The 20,395-nt window shown below is 35.6% G+C and overlaps 1 protein-coding gene across 1 annotated transcript in view; it reads right to left on the bottom strand.

The window, feature by feature from the left end:
* The window catches only part of LOC129223301 (uncharacterized), an 84,902-nt gene that overhangs the window by 21,376 nt on the left and 43,131 nt on the right, over nucleotides 1-20,395 (bottom strand). The window contains exon 5 of the mRNA XM_054857867.1: nucleotides 7,903-8,327. Within this exon, the coding sequence (XP_054713842.1) occupies nucleotides 7,903-8,327 (425 nt within the window). The remainder of the gene's footprint in view (nucleotides 1-7,902; nucleotides 8,328-20,395) is intronic.

Raw genomic sequence — 20,395 nt, forward strand, 5'->3', positions numbered from 1 at the left:
AACAGGGGTGGATACAGAGTACCATTATAGCCCCCCCCCCGCCCCCTTTTGAACGATAATACGGTTTTGGTACTAAAAATTTCTGAAATTGCTTGGGGGTCGCTAAAAAGCACCAAATCGGCCAGGAATAAGGCACTTAGTAGAGCATTAACGTTACCAATTAATTTCATAAGCGATGAAAAAAAGCACTATTTCAAATATTTACTTTCAAAAAAAAGAATGAAGTGAAAAGATTACTGAAATGGTTTACATTTTATTCATCAAGTGCTTGTTCACAATGTAGACGAATAATAACGAAACGTCAACGGTTTGGCCGGGGGGGGGGGGATTGTCATGGACCCTCATGACCCTCCCTTTGTATCCGGTATCTGTCACTGTCAATCAAAACAACAGACCACCTTGTAATTTCTATAGATAATAGACAGACCTCTTTTAAACATTTTGTTCTGTTCTGGATTCGTTGTTTTTAGTTTCCGCAATTTCTGAATTTATATTTTTGAGCATTTAGCTTAAGTTGTTATTATTCGCAGAAAAATGAAAATTAGTAGGGGTAGGATTGAAAAGATCCCGAACTTTTTATATTTTTTGTCTTATTGTGTTCGTAATTCCAAAATAGACTTTTGATGTCCATTCGACGCAGAAAGTGTATCATCGCGAAAAACACGAACATTAGATTATTTCGCCTACTTTTCTTCTGCACAATATTTCATTAAAAATTAAAGTTAAAGTACTTTTAAAAAATGACAAAAAAAGATCTTAGCATTAGGTGTGGGATATGAGGCGAATTTATAGAGCAAGCGAAACAGCAAGAAATATATTTATTATTTTTTTTAGTTGACATCTAGAATACATTGCATTGAAAAATCTGTGTTGAGCTATGACCCTGAGAGTGCTTACCTGATTTTGGTGAGTTCAGTGGAAAAGAAACATGTTATTTCGCGGATTTGAGTCTGAATATTTTTGCAAAAGTAATATGAAAGTAAACGAACTCAACTCATTACCAATTACCTTTCTTAAATACCTAAAACAAAGACAATAATTATCAAAGTTGGGGGTGAACATATCAGAACCAAACTTTTACAAACCACCGGGGGGGGGGGATGTCACAGAATGCACTATTAAAACTCTTAGGGAGTGCCTTGAGGGATATTTTCCCCCTTTTTTGGGGCCTTACTTCTGGGTTGAGGGATCTTGCGGTACTTAGGGGGTGCAGCTCTGCTCTTGGAGAAGATGGGCGCTAGGGTGGGCCGAAGGACAACTTTTTGTTTTCGATGATGGGTAGTGCGGAAAAGGTGCCACTGGTGGAGCAAAGTGCATCTTAAAAAGTTTTTTTTTTTTTTGCACAATTCCTTGTTTTTGCCGCTATTGGGTTGAAGTTTTGAAAAAATGCTATTTTTAAATATTTTTAGCCAAAATTAGTAAAAATAGTATGTTTTTATTTTTGATGGTGAGTGGCGCTGAAAAGGTGCAATTGGTGGCACTAAACTCTCAAAAAAATTTTGAGGTGAGTGGTATAGTTCTTTCCTTCGTAACAAATGCGTAGAGGTTTTGCAATGGTTTTTTTTTTTTTTTTTTTTTTTTTTTTTTTTTTTTTTTTTAATAACGTTTTTCAATAAATTCTGTCAAGTAGGAAAAATTTGTTTTCCCCATGTTTTTTTGAAGTAATTATATAGTTTATCACATGCGATGCATTTTTAGATACATGGTGTGGCATAAATTAACTACTTAGTGCGCATAAAAGTTAAAATTCGAACACTTTGTGCCAGGGTTGGCAAGGTTTTGGACACTACGGTAAAAACCACGGTAAAACCCCTGGTTTTTACCGTCCTGTCCAAAACTCTTTTTTTAGAAAAAATGTATTCTGTGAGAAAACATCAAAAAATAAAAATAAAAAAGAATAAAATGTATCAAAGTAATGTTTTATATTGAACATTAATTCAATGAGAACATTCAACTTATTTATGCAGATGATTTTAATCAAGTTACGTAGAAGTTGAATTATTTATTAAAATTTCAATTTGCATGCATGAGTTTATTTATTTATTTTGATAATAGTAACCAAATTTCCCTATGTTTATCATGTGTGCAAATGAAAGCAGGTTTGGCAAGGTTTTTATCATCCTGTTCAAACCTCTTGAGCCCAAAAGTGTCCAAAACTATTTTTGAGAAACTATATTTTGTGGGAAAATATCAAAAACAGAACAAAATGTGTCGAAATTATATTTTTTGACTGTAAAATATATTTATTTAATGTGAACATTCAAGTATAAATATACCATATGTAACTTATTCATGCAGCTGATTTTAATATAGTTAAGTAAAAATTAAATTTTTCATTGAAAATTTCAATTTGTATGCAGTTTTTTTTTTCCTTCTATAAACCAAATTTTTTGACATTTATGCATCTGTGCAAAAGAAAGTGTTCAAAATATAGTGCAATAATTGACTTAAATGCAATAAATTACAATTTTTAATAGTTACAGAACGTATTATATTAAAAATGTGCTATTCTTTTTTTAATTCATAAGCTTTATAACAGAAGTGTTTAATCATCAATTTCTTGTTCTTTAATCTATGATATAAAAAAATAATTTTCGTTAAAGCATCATGTAAAACTTATTTGCAAAAACCATTTAAAAAAAAATAAGCTTTTTTTTTGTACCTAAATATTGCACATTTAATAACATTCCTTTGAGTTATAAATAGAACTGAAATTAGTTGTCTTGGTAGTGTTGTGAATTTCCTTTCACAATTCTATCAACTGTTACATAAGAAAGTTTTTATGTAATAGTTACTGGCAATTTTTTTAAGTAAAAACATTTTGGAGAAAAATATTATCAAATGCTCATTAATTTAACCTCATTAATATCTATATTTATGCATTACGAATAGTGAAGTAAATAATAATTGATTAGATTACACTGCTTTAGCTTTAGCATAGTTTTGGACAATTTAAGACAGTTTCGGACACTTTTGGACAGTTTTAGTTTTCGACGGTAAAAACCACCTATTCTGTCCTGAACAAGTTTTGGACAGTCCAAAACCCAACCCTGCTTGTGCAGCTGCGTTCAAAATTAATCCTTCTTTCATACTTTTTTCTTCTTTTACTGACTTTACTGGGAAAGTAGGCTAAAGAGGGGAACATTATTGATTACTAGGGTTTTACAGGGCAAAATGTTCATTGTCCTTGTAATTCTGTTCACTTTTAATAATGACATTTTTTTTTTATTAATCGCGGCAAAACATTTATCTTTCGTATTTTCAAATGTTCAGCGTTCCACAATGATTTCTAGCATAAAAATGCATTTTGTGTATAAACTTCACTGAATTATTTCAGATTTTTTTTCCTCTGCAATTTTTCTGCTGTCCTTATACTTCTGACCCTCTCTCTCTCTCTACCGCTGTATTATCTTTATCTTCTTTACTAATAATAAAGCGGAAAGTCTCTCTGTCTGTCTGGATATCTGGATGTCTGTGACGCGCATAGGGCCTAGACCGTTCGGCCGATTTTCATGAAATTTGGCACAAAGTTAGTTTGTAGCATGGGGTGTGCACATCGAAGCGATTTTTCGAAAATTCGATTTTGTTCTTTTTCTCTTCCAACTTTCAGAAAATTTTTTCGAGCTAAATTATCATAAGATGGACGAGTAAATTACTAAATTATCATAACGTGGAACCGTAATATGGGCAAGCCAATCGGCGAGAAATTCCGATACATTATTAGTAAATGTAGAGGCGAACAAAAAGACCTTTTAAATTTCTACTACGGGCAAAGCCGTGCGGGTACCACTAGTATATTATAAAAAAGTACTTGACCGAAAGTTATTTAAAATTAACTACATACTTTAAAATTACTTCTAATTATCATTCATGCATTTTAATAGAAATGGAACATTTAGACATTAAAAAAAAAAAAACAGGGATCTGGTTACTCAATTCAGTTTCGTTATTTACACGAGAAAATCTTTAGCATTCAGGTCTTGACACACGATGTATAACAAAAGGAATATAGAGTGAGAATCAGTTTTGTTTAAAGCAGTTCCGACGTTAGAACTATGTCTATTTATTTCCATGTTATTTGTTCAGATAATGTCACAAATATCGGCGTTTATGATAAACTAGTGATACCCGCACGGCTTCGCCCGCAATAGAAAAATCAAAAGGTCTTTTGGTTCGCCTGTATATTTACAAATAATGTATAGTGAATTTTCTCGCCAGTTGGCTTGTACCGACATTACGGTTCCACGTTATGATAATTTCGTATCTCGCCAATTGGCTTGTTCCCATGTTACGGTTCCACGTTACGATAATTTCGTAATTTATGATACTTTTTTTCTTAAAATTGGAATAAAAAAAGAACCACATCGGATTTTCGAAAAATCGCTTCGAGGTGCTCACCCCCATGCTACATACTAACTTTGTGCCAAATTTCATGAAAATCGGCCGAACGGTTTAAGCGCTATGCGCGTCACAGGCATCCTACGGACATCCTACAGTCATCCTACAGACATCCAGACATCCTCCGGACAGAGAGACTTTCTGCTTTATTAAGTAAAGAAGAAACTAGATAGTTGCCCGTCAAAGTATGACGGATGAAAATTGCTTCTACTTTTCTACGTTTGACAGAAGCCATTGCCTGTTTGGTGATATTTTGATAGAAGAAATTGTAACCCTAACTCCAGTGGATTAACCCTAAGCTCCAGAACTCCAATACATAGCGCTCATTGTTGACAATTTTTTTCGTTTCTTCATTCCCCTGAAATGACAGATTTATCAATAAAACAGTTAACTTACCGGATTGAGTTCAGCCTTGTCACAATAAAGCCTTTCCCTGTTTGTTAAACATTACCAACATACATTATCAAATTTTCATGCCGTGGCGCGAGTTTCATTCTTGAAGCACGCGGGTTACTGGATCATCGGCTTTTATTTATATGAGGATGTGTGTAAATCTGAAGTGAATTTCCCTATTTCTTTGGGCTGTGAATTTCTTTAAAGTTATTTTGTATTGGAAGGCTGTATTGGCAATTCATACTACTAAAAACGCTGTTTAACGTTTCATCATAAAATTGATTAAATGTAATCGGGGGAGAAGTACTTTAATCTCCTAAACTGTTACCACTCTGGAGATCTGCTACTTGGAATGCTTTATTTTTAGGGATCTTAGATCCTAAGATTTTTTTATACTGGTGGCTGAAAATGTTTAGATGTTTGTTTCCAAGCAATGAGTACAACTTGTTTTATTTTATTGAAATATTAGATTGGCTAATGAGGACCACTTGGTCAATTGACGTGAAACGACCCATATCCTATGTACGATTGGTATGACTGAGAACAGAATGAGTGAAACGAGAAAGTATTTACTAAACTTTAATGCTTGAAATCACACTTCTAATCATATTTACCCGGTAACTCGACACGCGGAATTTCAACTGCCCCGATAACTCAAATACAAAATACAAATACAAAAGTGACGACCAGCAACAGGCTCTGGGCCCAGCTAGACTGGTCCTAGTCAATTTACAATCCCCAGTGAAGATCAATGGCCTTCTTAAAACTATCTACTCCCTTGCTCATTACCACCTCTTCCGGTAAGCTGTTCCAAGGTTCCACTACCCTGTTAAAATAATAATTTTTCCTGATATCCATGTTGGCCTGAGATTTAAATAACTTAAAACAATGACCCCTTGGCCTGTTTTCAGTGCTAAACTTCCGCCCCGTAACATCTTTCATTTTAATAAATTTAAACAACTGAATCATGTCCCCTCGGTCTCTTCTTTGCTCAAGACTGTACATTTTTAGCCTTCTAAGCCTGGAATCGTAATCTAAGTGGGAAAGTCCACTTATTAGCCTGGTAGCCCGCCTTTGAACCCTTTCCAATACATTAATGTCTTTCTTAAGATAAGGAGACCAAAACTGAACAGCATACTCCAAATGAGGTCTTGCCAAACTTCTATATAAGGGCAAAAGAACTTCTTTAGATTTGTTTGAAATAGATCTATTGATAAACCCAAGCATCTTATTGGCTTTGTTACTAGCAATGCCAATAAGTTGTCTGTTGGCTAAACTTTTTTTAAAAAAGTTTTTTTAAAAAGTTTAGCCTGTTGGCTAAACTTTAAATCCTGACTTATTAAGACTCCCAGATCAGTAACTTTGTCTGTCTCGACTTTTTTTTTTCTTACGATCGGCTCAATGCTAATTTGAATGGATGAAAACCTCTCTAAATTGACACACATTTGCAGGAACCCCTATAAGTCGACGCCCAATCGCTGTTCTCTTGTTCAAGTTTTACTACCAATATTCTTTCATATTGGCCTTTTCTCAGAATTTTACTCTTCGGTTTCTCGGTCAGTCGATCCTTTTCTGGAAAGCTCTTTTAGAGAACTAAATCTTTTATCCAGGGGAGTCAGCCGCCACACTCTGTGATGTTAGTGCAATTCTAAAAGGCTAGGAAGGGGTGGGATAAATGTACCCAGGGAGTTCCGTAGAGAAAAAAAGCAACATGACATGTTTTTCAAACGAGTGTGGGCAGGACTTTTTATCTTCAACAGACCTGACTAATAAGAAGCTTTTATCTCTTTTCCAAAATTATGGATTTACTCCTCACGAGGTATTTAAGTAATCACTAAAAATGATTTTATTTTGTACTTTTCAAAAACAGAAAAGAAAATTCATTTACTGGAATTAATTTCCCTAATGTGAATGTTAAGCATTAGTAAGTAAGTGATGCAGAGACTCTTTAGGAATTAAAATTATGGTAATTCATTAAGTTGACATCGACTAATATCGACATGTTTTCATGTTCCCTTATGGTGTCGAGTGATCGAGGTTTCAGCGTATTAAATTTGACTGAAAAGTATGTGACTAAGTGACAAAGGACAGAAAAGTATGTAATGTGTATGAAAGAATTTAAAGTGGAGTTTTTTGAGAATGATTTACAAAATTTTACTGCATGCTATTTTTGATTCAGAAGTTATTAACAGATACACACAAACAAAAGGGCATTAATTTATTAGTCTGCAGAAAAACATGAAATATAGTCGTCTTTGCTTGGAATGCGATGCTTAAAGTTTCTTCTGATTTTCTTAGAAGCCTGAGAGCTGCCGAAAGCTGCAAAGAAGAAAGGCGAGCCGTTAAAGAATGTTTATGAGCAAAAAAGATAAGCATAAATTGCTGAAATTCGTTTATTCGGCTTCAATGAGCATAAATATTATTTTTATAGAGTAGGTACTATTTCTTTCCCATTTTAACATTGCACATACACAAGTCTTAAAGCACTGAGCTACGATCACAAGCCGAGCATTGTTTCATCTCAAATTTCCAGTGGAAACTTCATACATGTGCTTCGGAATCAGAAAGACTTCATATTTCAGTGAGGAAAAGTAAATTTATGCAAGCAACACGGAACTCTGACTTGAATTTATTACTTATTCTTGGGAACCAAGGGCTCGTATAAAAAGTTAAATTTTGTATTTTTTTGACCCATTTTTTATTTTTGCTTCAAACTTTCAATATCTTAACTCTGCATCTGATTTTGAACATTTTGCAATTGGAAGTATAACATCTAGGGCTACCGTTGCGAAAATAAGGCAGGTTAGAACGGAACAACCTGTATGTATTGATTTTGCATACAATATACTAAAGTGAACCTGAATACAAATTTCAAAAAAAAAAAAAAAGATTGCAGGTATTTTGCTGATAACTATCGGTGTTGGGGCCTTATTTCAGACTGCATTGAAAATGACATAGATTCGAGCACATTCTATCTGGGTAACAAAACGAATTTTCTCAAAAACAATCTTTTGTCTGATACCTTTATTCCATACAGACGGTTCGATCTGTCTGAAAGCATCACCACTTATCCTGCTATCACTCCCACCGTGTTTCCAGTCCACCACGAACCTGAGTCAGACCCGCAGTTAGGAGGATTCTTGCATAGGGCATAGGGGCCAGCGTTTCCTTGTCCATAGCCTTCTGCTCCACCGTCCCATCCTTGACCATAGCCTTCTGCTCCACCGTCCCATCCTTGACCATAGCCTCCTGCTCCGCCGCCACCTCCCTGGCCATAGTTTCCTGCTCCACCGCCACCCCCTTGACCATAGCCTCCGGGTCCACCGTTACCTCCTTGACCATAGCCTCCGGGTCCACCGTTACCTCCTTGACCATAGCCTCCGGGTCCCCCACCACCTCCTTGACCATAGCCTCCGGGTCCACCGCCACCTCCTTGACCATAGCCTCCGGGTCCACCGTTACCTCCTTGACCATAGCCTCCGGGTCCACCGTTACCTCCTTGACCATAGCCTCCGCCATCTCCTTGGCCGCAGACTCTATATTTAAGAAAAATATCATGTTTCATTACTTCTACTAAAGTTGTGTGATCACCGTTTGCGTTAAACACAAACCATAACACAATGAATGAGCATGAAAAATGTTATGCATGAAAAGCAAGATTTTTTAATTCGCAACTCCACTAAACTAAAAGGCGCGCTGCAGCCACTGTCAAATGGCGGAAGAAAAATGTAAAACAAACAAATGCCGTAACTTATAACTTGGTTCTGACGCTTAGTGAATGACATTACTTTTTCATCGTGTTTGTGGGGAGCTTTCTTTTCTATTCTTCTGAAATTACATTACACCGCAAACTGTCTGAAGCCTGTAATTTACCCCCCAAAAAACACGTGGAATGGAATGTTTTAACTTTTTCTGTAGAATTGTTAATCACCGCAAAGTATCGTATTCGAGCTCTGGAGTTGCGAATTACACTTTTCACTAAGGCCCCTATAGTAAGTATACACTGGTGTGCAAAAATTAAGGACGAGACGGTTTTTTAAATATAACTTTGTACAAAAGCTTTCCAAATCAACACATTTAATACCGTAAAATCCCCAATACGTAAGGACATGTGTAATGTAAGCAACACTTACTAAAAGAGAAATCAGAGGGATAAAAAGAAGCTTTATTGAAACAGTAGCATGGAGCGCAATGCGACTGAAGGCCGAAACATCCCTGTGATGGGTGTCCAGCAAGAAACATCCGGTCTTTAGTTGGGGATATGATCTCCCCCGACTGCTAGGCAGGTTTCACAGCGTCTGCCCATGCTGAGAATGAGGGTGTCACTGAGTTGTTGAGGCATTGCTGCGCATTCGTCTTGCAGCGCCAATCGAAGCTCCCGAATCGTTACTGGTGGTAAGGTACGAGCTGCCACTCGTCTGCCTAGAAAATCCCATACATGCTCGATGGGATTGAGATCCGGAGATCGTGCCGGCCAATCCAATCGTTCAATATCCTCACTCTCTAAGAGCTGTTCGGCAACTACTGTGCGATGACATGGTGCATTGTCGTCCATGAAAAGGAACTGCGGGCCCATAGCGCCTCTAAAAAGGCTCACATATGGAAGAAGAATCTCGTTACAATAACGGATCCCGTTGAGTGAACCTGCGTCGAAGATGTGAAGGTCTGTACGACTACCAAGCATGATGCCTCCCCAAACGAGAACACCGCGACCTCCATACCTGTCCCTTTCAATGATGTTCGAGGGATGATCCCGCTCTCTCCAGATGTGTATGCGATGAGAATCGCTACTCAGACTGAATCTGCTCTCATCTGTAAAGAGTACTCGTCCCCATTCATTGTCTCTTCAATTCCGGTGTTCCCGGCACCACAGAGAACCCCTTCTCCGATGGGCAGGCGTTAGAAGTACACACCGTATAGGGCGTCGTGCAAACAGATCACCACCGTGCAGTCTTCTGGCCACGGTAAAACGCGATATCGGTCGTCCAGTCGCCTGTGTCGTGTGTCTAGCGATTTCTCCCGCTGTCTGCCGCCTGTTTCTTCTGGTCTGTAAGACAATATACCGGTCATCTGCGGGTGTGGTTCCTCGTGGACGACCACTACTGAACCCCCGGATAGCTGTTTCTGTAGTTTGAAATTGTCTCCAAAGTCGTGAAACGATGCTGTGAGCAATTCCGAACTCTGCAGCCACACTTGTCACACTGCGGCCTTCCTCCAACTTCCCAATGATTCGACCTCGGGTAAAAGCATCCAGATGTCGTCTAACAGATTGATTATTCACCATTTCTCGCTGAGGCAGCAACTCGGTGTGATTTTAACTGCTGTACGGCGTGCAATCTCTTTGCCAGAAATACTGATCTTACTCCGACATCATGCTTTATACTACTCAGACACTCCCCCATTACGTCTGCCTGCATATCTGCGCATGAGCTACCGTACATCACCTTACTTAATCTCCTGATTGGTCTTTCTGTCCGCTCTGCCTCTTCGTTCAGCTTATATGCTAATTTTTCTACTTCGTCCTTAATTTTTGCACACCAGTATAGTACTTTAGGGGCTCTACTTTTCACGATAGATAAAACCAAAACTGGAGTCAATTTGCATCTTCGAAGCTAAAATACGCTACCTTGCTGTGATTTACAATACTACCGAAAAAGGTAAAACATTCCATTCCACGTGTTTTCTTTGAGGTATATTACAGGCTTCGATAGTTTATAGTGTAATGTAATTTTAGAACAATAGAAAAGAAAGCTTCCTACAAACACTATGATAAATTACTGTCTTTCACTAATCTTCAAAGCAAGTTATAAGCTACGCCATTTGTTTTACCTTTTTAATCCGCAATTAGACAGTGGCTTCAGCGCCCCCTATTATATTTTATTGGGTTTGCGAATGGATGAAAAATCAAGCAGTCAGATGCAAAAAGCAGAAAGCCCTTACAAAATCGTAAAATAACAAATTAATTTAATTAGTTGTTCGGAGTCGTAGGAAAGTTTACAAAATATTTAGAAACTAAAAAACAAATATTTTTTATTCTGGAAATATTCAAAAGGCAGCGATAACGATGAAGACTTGTAACTATATTTTTGCGCAAAACTAAAACCATTTTGAATATTTTGTTTTGACCTTCTACACCAGATGTCGCATCTGTTTCCAATAAAAACATTAAATTATTTTTAACGGCTCCAACGAAAAGAAATGGTACAGAGCGGAATCTTTTTTTTTCTTTTTTGTGTGTGTGTGCGATTTGAAATTAAGTTTTTATTTAAATGTGCGATGAAACTTGAATCTTTTTTTTTTCATTATGATTTTATTTTAAAATTAAACATAGGACGTATGATTTATTCAACCATATATGCCAGGGGTGCCCATTCCCGCCAAGTTCAGTGGCGCGAATCCCCCCCCCCCAAAGAAAAAAAAATCTCAACCCTCTTTTCCTTTTTTACTTTTTATTTTCTAGCTCTTTTTAATTTTATTTACTTGTTTTTTTTTTCATATGTTTTATTTATTTTTTTAAATATTTTTTATTCATTTGCTTATTTATATATTTTTAATTATTATTATTATTATCATTATTTTAGTAGAAAATTCTGTGCCACGCCAATGACACACACACACACAACCTAAATAAATAAATGAAATAAAATATAAACAAAATAAGATAAAATAAAATAAAAAACTTAAATTAAAAATAAATCAACACATAAATTTTAATAAATAAATTTAAAAAATGAAAAATACCCCCCCCCCCCAAATATTGTTGGCGCAACTTGCGTCATAATCCCCCCCCCCTGTGGGCACCCCTGCTATATGCTGTATCTCATCCTCGTATGTTGTCTCACTGCCCCGTAGGTTGTCTCTTTGTACCCCATTCTCAGAGAACAGTGAAACAAAATTTTATGTTAACTTTTTTATATTATTTCAAAATCCTCATATATACAGGGTGTTCCGTTTTAACTTGCAAGTCCTCTATTTTCGCAACCGTTAGTCCTAGATGTGTACTTTCAATTGCAAAAATGTTCGAAATTAGATAGATGCAGATCTAAGATATTGAAAGTTTGAAATGAAAATATAAATAAGTCAAAAAAAAAAACAAAATTTAACTTTTTATACGGGCCCCAGGTTCCCAAACTTATGTTTAGGGAAATAATTTCCATTGAAAAATAATTCCAACACAAAGAGTTTGAAAATAGTACTACCAATATTCACCAAGGTATGAAACGCAGTCTTTTGTGACGTACATCACTTTTCACTCGCTGTCAATAACACCTTTTGGGGGAAAGTATAGCTGTTAACAAGTGTTTAATATTATATGTGTGCATAGAGTGTGGTATTTCAAATTGTTCGAGGTTTTGTAGTGTGCTTTTGCGTATCATGGCATAACATTTGCATTTATTTTTGAATAGCAATGAAAATTATAAATTCCTTGTTTTTCTTACTTTGACGACCTGTCATTTTTCTAAAAGGACGATAAGATCCAATCTTATTTTCTCTATAGTCCCTTAAAACTTTGAACTGGAATATCTAATTGAGGTTTGGCCGCACAAAGTCAATGTTTTTTTTTGTGTGTGTGTCAGTAATAGTTTTCAATGGAGATTATTTCTCTAATTATTAGCTGGGCCGTCCCGACGAGCGGTGCAATCGCCCCGGGCGCCACAAAATGAGTAGGTGCCGCAAGGCGCCCTTTTTTCAATAGGACACGACGACATTCACACGAAAACGACATTTTCACGAGGTATAAAATGCTCTGATTATATGAAATTAGGGTTGCCTTGCGGCGCCCCCTCATTTCGTGTGTCATAGATACACAGTCATAGACACACAAAATAGAAAATCATTGCAATGATTCTCTATTTTTTTCCTAGGGCACGAAATTATTCTTCTCTATCTAAGTCTCCAAAACAATCGTTTCCTTTGTATCATTGAAGCTGATACAATTTTTGGGAATATAACTGTTTAGAATCAAACAAAAGGTACTTCTCATTTGTCTAGTTCTCACCAAATGTGCTTGAATTCTGCCCCTGCGTGAAAAAAGTTTTAAGAGAACACGTGCAAAAAAAATATTTTAGGTTGGATAGGAAAAAAGGTCAGAAGGCCATGTTTATTGACGTACGGTAAGGGATCAGAGACCCTTTCCGATCGGTTATTTTTCTAAATAGAATGAAATCAATTCCTTCTCCCTCTGCAAGTTTTCAAAATTGAAGTTTCAAAAACGCAACTTTAAACAAACTCTGAAGATTTTATGGATAGGAGGATCTGGAGCATTTCCTATGAAAATTGCTCAAAATTATGGTTCAAAAAATTTAAGCCATGTTTTACATTTATGGGCTGTTCAGTTTAATTTTTCTGTAAGTGTCGTTTAAAAAATCCATTGCTTGTGAGATTAAAGAAAGGTGGCATGGGGACCCTTACACGAATATTTTTTCAAACTCAAGTCTTAAAATGCAATTTGTAAGGCCATATTTTGTAATATTAGGTCCAGTGATTTTTCGAAATTAGAGCCCCAAAAACGCCATTCTGAGCGATTTTCGATGTTGTTGAGTATTTGTGAGGTTCTCCCTAAAATTTACAACTATTTGATGCAAAATAATAACAGCTTTGTTTATAACATGTATGAAAGCTGGTATTAAGTTGGTACAAGTAGAACTAAAAAACTCTTGAAAAGAATCATTGGATGAGTTTAGATCGAAATTTAATTTTGATGTAATTTACTTCGATAAATACATTTTCTATTTATAATCAGCAAAATATTTATTCGTGTTCTTCGTTTGATTATTATGAATAACCAACTCAGTTTTGATTGTTAGTTTTTTATCTTGTGGAATAAAATTTTACTAGATAAATATTTGGATTTTCAACATTTCCCTTTTTTTCGAAAAGGGCATTAATGTTTTTGGGGCATTAATGTTTTACAAATATTCGAAACAGATTCATTGCTTTTGTTTTAATTTGTATTATGTATAGCCCTTTGATTGTTCTGTTCATTAATATATATATAAAAAGAATCTATTATGCATTGATGTTATAACTAACTTGATTTTTCTGTGTGTATAGGGGGGGGGGGCGCCAAGAAGAGGCAAAGAAGGGCGCCGACGGCGCCCCGGGCGCCGTCTGCTCTTTGGACGGCCCTGATTATTAGTTAAGGGACCAGGGGTATTAAGTTGGTACAAGTAGAACTAAAAAACTCTTGAAAAGAATATTGTATTTTTTAAATATTGTATTTTTTGAGTCATTTTTATTTTTGCTTCAAACGTCCTCAATATCTTAACTCTGCGTCTGAACATTTTTGCTGTTGGAAGCATACATCTAGGATTAACCGTTGCGAAAATAAAGATCTTGCAGGTTAGAACGGACATAATGTATATAGAAGCGAATGATCGAGTAACGCTGACATCACCAACAATGAAACTCGCGCCCTGACATGATAATTTGATAATATGTTTCGATGATATTTGACATGCAGGGAAATTCTTTATTTTGACAGGGCTGAACTAGATCTGGTAACATAACAGCTTCAACTGGTAAGACTGTCGTTTTAGGAGAATGAAGAAACGTAAAAACGGTCAACAATGAACTCTATCTACTGGATTTTAGGGTTAATCCACTGGAATTGGGTTAAAATTTCAACTATCAAAATATCACCGAACAGGCAATTGCTTCGCTAACATGCAGAAGCACTTATCACCTATCACACCTTGACACTGGATTTTGTAGTGTTTAGATAATAAAGGACATTTTTCTGCCCCAAAAGATTGTACACTTAAGCTGCACTACAAATCCACCTTAAAATTTTTCTTATAGTATGAACATTTCCAAACATTTTGAATTTTATAATTTTCGTCTCACTGTGGCCCACCCACCCCTAAATAGATGGTGGAATAGCAGTTTTTTTTTTCTTACAGATATCCATTCGTGCAAATTTGACAAAAATCAAATCCGAGCGGAATGATATTCGAACCTGATTGAGGTGGAAACTTGGGTTCCAGTTTTGAGAGTTTCGTGATTGCAACTCCTATTTCATACAGTGAAGCGAAAAGGTAACACCTTTTTACCGATATAGAGAAATCTTAATTCTTTATTTTTCTTTAAAAATTGGCGGTTAATCGGTGAAAATTGGCCGATTATAAAGAATAGAAAAAAAAAAAACGTTTATGGTCGATAACTGAAAACTCAATTACCCAGTGCATCCTTAGCTGTAACGTCAGGTAAAACAATCAAAAGAAGTAACTTACATAACACTGCAGATGACGACGAAAATAAAAAATAAATCCATCTGGATCTAGTCCGGATCTACTCGCTGTGGTGGCTTATCACCTAAATCCCTATATACGATGACTGTAAACTCTTATGTGACTGGAGAGAAAAGACATTACGCAAATCATTAAGACTAGAGTTACGTAATTTTCTTGATGACGAAAAAGGTGTGAAATTTCCATAAGCTTCACAGTAAAAGATTATTGACTTATGTTTAGGTTTGGTTTAAATATTATCTGGCATTATCATTAAGGGAAAAAGCTCCCTTCGGTTGGAATTAATTCTAACAAACGTTTTTCTTGCAAATGGTAGGTAACACGTTTTTAATCAATGTACAAAAAACTACTTACGGAATGTCACGTAACGGATGTATTTTGTTCGCAATATATCACGAATTAAGAGGATAATCGTGCATGGAAATTAATGGGGTCGTTTTCCGAAATTTTAAAAGTATATTTTTTCTGAAAGAGCATGATGCTTAAAAGCATATGATCTGACTTATTACTTCCTTTTACAAAAAAGGAAGTATTGTATTCACGAAAAAAATGCCACTGAAAAATCGGCCTTAATTTCCATTTAGCTCACCCCTGAATTAATGTTCAGTTTTTTATTCAACCCGAACACAGGTGGATAAGTGCCTAAGAACGTATAGACCCCCGAAATATCCATTTTGACAATCCCCGAGTTAATTACAACGAGTTTTCTCGTGACGTACGTATGTGCGTATGTATGTCACATAACTCAAAAACGGTATGTTCTAGGAAGTTGAAATTTGGTACGTAGACTCATAGTGGGAATTAGTTGTGAACGTCCCCTTTTGGTTGCAATCGGGTGTTCCTAAAGGGATCTATTGCCCCTTTTTGGGGGGAAATCATTGTTAATTTCGATGCCAACTCAAGTGGTGTTATAATTTGGCGGACACTTGGCGATACATCGCCAGTCTTTTGGTCTCCAAGTTTTGTCGCCAACTTGGCGACAAGTTTGGCGATTTAAAAAAAATTATTTATTTTTTAAAATCTGATTTCAAATTGGTCTCTGTTAGTGATATTTAAAAAGTTAACTATTGAATCACATTAAAATTGCCAATAATGGGGAAATAACATTAAGTTGGTGTAAATGGAAGTCATGTGATGCACACATCAGCTCGTTTTTTAGATAATTTGACAAAGTTTTTAGAATTATTTTGATTGGTGCGCAGATTCGATTTTATTTTTTACGTATCTGCATATGACATCACAAGTGATGAAATGCCGTTAGCTCAGAGCGCAATATTTAATTCGCATCTTTACTCGCATGTACTGGCAACGATATGGTTGATAGCAAGCGCAGTATTTAATTTGCTTCTTATTTATCACAAGCTGGAAACACGGTAGATAGCAAGCGTCAGCATTCAGTGCGCCAGTGGAGTATGCGCCAAATACATCAATTCTGATGTCATTAAAAGCACGCATTGTTTGAAAAACAGGAGATTTTAAAAGATTAATTAAAAATAAAACGTTTTGAAAATAAAATATTTTTTTTCTGCATGTTTTTTTTTTTTGCTTATTCTATCTACTTCAGTTACTAAAAGTAGTACTTTTGACTGATGGAAACAACCCTATTGTAAATAATTTAATTCGGGAAATAAATTGAATATAGCTTGAAAATAAAATTAACTAATAGAAGAGTGGTGTAAAAACTGAAACAGTTTGAAGCCACCTTGGAATTGATTATTGATCTATAAAGTTTTTTAAACGGTGTTTACTTCGCTTGTAGTTTTCGGTGCGAGTTTAAAAAAAATAATAATAAGCAGAATACCATAGTTTTTTTTTTTTTTTTGAAACTGTTATAATAATGAATTTTTTATGTTGTTTTCAAAATTCATTTTCACTTGTTTCATCAAAATCTTTATCTAACTCAAATGTCTGTACTTCAGAAACAGACTAACGTAAGTCCAAAAATTACGATTTTTCCGTTTTTTAGCGCATTGTATGTACTATCCTATTTTGCATCGAGCCAAAGTAATTCTCAAAATTAAAATCCTTTGTAATTATTTACCAGTGTGAAAAGAGCTTCCTCTCGCCAGTAAATTAGCAAGTATGTAAATTACGGTACACTGTTAAAACTACAGGTTGCATTCGGCACCTTTCAGGGGTGAAACGCTTGTTCACCAGCGGCACCCAATACGGAGCCGAAATTTCACCTCTAACTAGGGTGAAAAACAGGCACCTTTCAAAAAGTAGGCAGCCGGGGTGAAAAGAATGAACCTTCGGAGAGAGAAATGGCACCCTTACTGTAGATCCTCCCCCCCCCTCCCCCGTATTGTGTGCGTTTTTGAATACAGTTGTGTATTTTTCTTTTTTTAATAGTTTTATTTTGATTCATGATAGTCTACGTTTTGCACATTTTTCAGATTGCATGAATTCAGTACTGGAAATGATTGAAACTTGTAATTACAGCATTTGACCATATTTCAGAGTTTTCAACATAGTTAAGAAGTGCTCATTGCTTTAATTCATCTGATCGTTCTCTACATCAGTGTTTCTCAACCTCTTTTGACCCACGGGTCGGTAAAAACAAATGAAAAACATTGCGGACCTGTGAAATTTTTATCCTTTTCTTAAAAATAAATAAAATAAATAATAATAATTATAATAACTCTCGGGGCGGTAAAAAACTTGTAAAAAAATTCTGCGTACTGATGAGTTTTTTTTTATTTTTTACAAAGTAATATTAAAGATGAATAAAACAATAAATATCTACAGACTTTATTTGGTATCAAAGAGTTGTCACAAATATATTTAAAGTTAAAGACGAGTAATTATTTGAATAATCATAGTTAAGTTAATGATCATTTGTGAGAAATAACCGCACCGAAAGTAAAGTGTAGATGTACTTATGAATTATTTACATGAACAGCCAAAAATATTCTGGGATATTAAAGTTAAGATAAAACAAAATCGTTTCTCAAACGTTCAACATTTCAATCAAAATAACAATAAAATAAAATGCGCATAAAATTTTTCGACAGTTAAAGATTTAAAGAAACTCCTAACACTATCGAATAACCGCTAACAGGAAATGATTCAAACACTTGAACGAAAAAGCAAAAGAAAAATATAGACGGAGAGATTTTTTTTTTTTTTTTTTTTTTTTTTTTTTTTTTTTTTTTTTTTTTTTGCGCTCGCTACACAAGAATAATTTTTATTTAGGTTCTCACTTGTTGGTTATTGAAAATATCATTGCGGTTACTATTTCGGTGATTAAATGTTGCTTATCGAGTACTCAAGAAAATAATGATAGATACATTTAGTAGCGTTTTGTGTGAATGATGGAATTTGCACGATAGTAACGGTAACCTGAAAATAAACAATTAACGGTACTACGGTATCGTAACGGACTAATGGTAACTGAAAAGCATTAAACGTACTTTTAACTATGTTTGAAAGCCCTGAAAGCTACAAAGTGATCAAAAGCTGTACTTACTTGTTATTTTAAAGAATTATCCTACAAAAGTTGAGATTTAATCCAATAGTGTACTTCATTCAATGTGAAAGACGTAGAAGCCACGCGTAGTGCAACCTATCATTCGTCCGCCATATTGAAGTGGTTGAATGGTGAATGTATGCCGGAAGCGCATGCGCCAGCAAGTCATTTAGCGATTGCTTGCTGTTTTGGCACCCCTGTCTACGACTGTCTGCTACTTTCGCACCTCTGCTTTACTTCCTGGCCAGTATGGCACCCTTGGTCACCATGCTTTCACCTTAGGAGGAATATATTCACTCGTCTGGAACCTCTGGTTATAACAGTGTAGTCTGGCTCTGATTTATAAATATGTGTCTTATGTTTTTACAGTGTTTTCCATGATAATTTTCATAAATTTCTGAACATAGAAGCTCATGTCGGTTACGTGTACGTTTCGGAGTGTTACATGACTGTATTTTAGCAGGCAGATTTCACCAGGTGTCTCATATATAATAGCCAATGATTGAGTAACCGACGAGTTTTAACAATGAAACTCGCGCCACGGCATGATTATTTGATTATTCGCAACTAAAGAGCTCGAATACGGTACCTTGCGGTGATTAACAATACTACAGAAAAAGTTAAAACATTCCATTCCACGTGTTTTTTGGGGGGTAAATTACAGGCTTCAGACAGTTTGCGGTGTAATGTAATTTCAGAAGAATAGAAAAGAAAGCTCCCCACAAACACGATGAAAAAGTAATGTCATTCACTAAGCGTCAGAACCAAGTTATAAGTTACGGCATTTGTTTGTTTTACATTTTTCTTCCGCCATTTGACAGTGGCTGCAACGCGCCCTATACTTGATTAGAGTTGCAAATATGTTTTGGTAATGTTTAACAAGCAGGGAAAGGTTTTATTGTGACAAGGCTGAACTCGATCCGGTAACTGTCAGTTCAGGGGAATGAAGAAGCGAAAAAATAGTCAACAATGAACGCTACCAACTGGAGTTGAGGGTTAATCCACTGGGGTTAGGGTTACAATTTAAACTATCAAAATATTGTTACAAATTCTGTAAATAGTAATTATTGTAGGAACGTAACCTGTAAATAGTTTCCCGTAATGAATATACAACCCCTTTTTCATTCGGCTAAAGAATACGACCCCTATTTTCTTTCTTTTCATTGATAACGGTCTACTACTTTACAGAAGCGTGTGGAATATTTGAGAAATTTCTTTTCGGTGTATTTAAGCCGTTAGCGATGGATAAACAGTTCAGTTTCGGTTGATATTTCGAACTGAGAACATTTTGCTCTGTTTATAGCGAGGCATTTCGCTGTGTTGTTTTCGTATTTGGAAGTAAATACGTGTGTAAACGTTGAGTTTACGGTGTTGTGTGATAATTGCTTAGTTGCTGATGAATAATTTAGCAGTTGTTGAAGATCTTTCCTGTACATAGTGTAAATAAATTTCCTGTGTTTTTATCAAGAACTGTGTTTTCATTTCAAGAAAGTGGAAGTCGCACCGAATCCGTTACAATATCACCAAATCAACAATGGCTTCGTTCAAATGTTAGAGGAGAAGAAGCTATTTTCACCCGCGAATTTTCACACAAGAAAAAAATGGACGAAACGCAGTCGGTACGGTTGAAACGTTTGAGTAAGACTAAAAGAAACGTTGGGAACTGCAACAATTCTTTAAAGCACAAAAAGTAAAGCACAAAATTATTTTGCAGTATGGAAATGAGAAGAACTTCGAAGCGCTTTTTTTTAAATTCGGTTATCTTTTTTTTTTTAATTCGGTTATGTTATTTTTTTTCCAGATTTAAGCTCATTTTTCACATAAATTTAGTAATATAGGGGAGAAATATTTCATGCACATTTTTAACTTTTCGATCATTTGAAAG

Source organism: Uloborus diversus, chromosome 5 (genome assembly GCF_026930045.1).
Source record: "Uloborus diversus isolate 005 chromosome 5, Udiv.v.3.1, whole genome shotgun sequence".
Classification (NCBI taxonomy): domain Eukaryota; kingdom Metazoa; phylum Arthropoda; class Arachnida; order Araneae; family Uloboridae; genus Uloborus; species Uloborus diversus.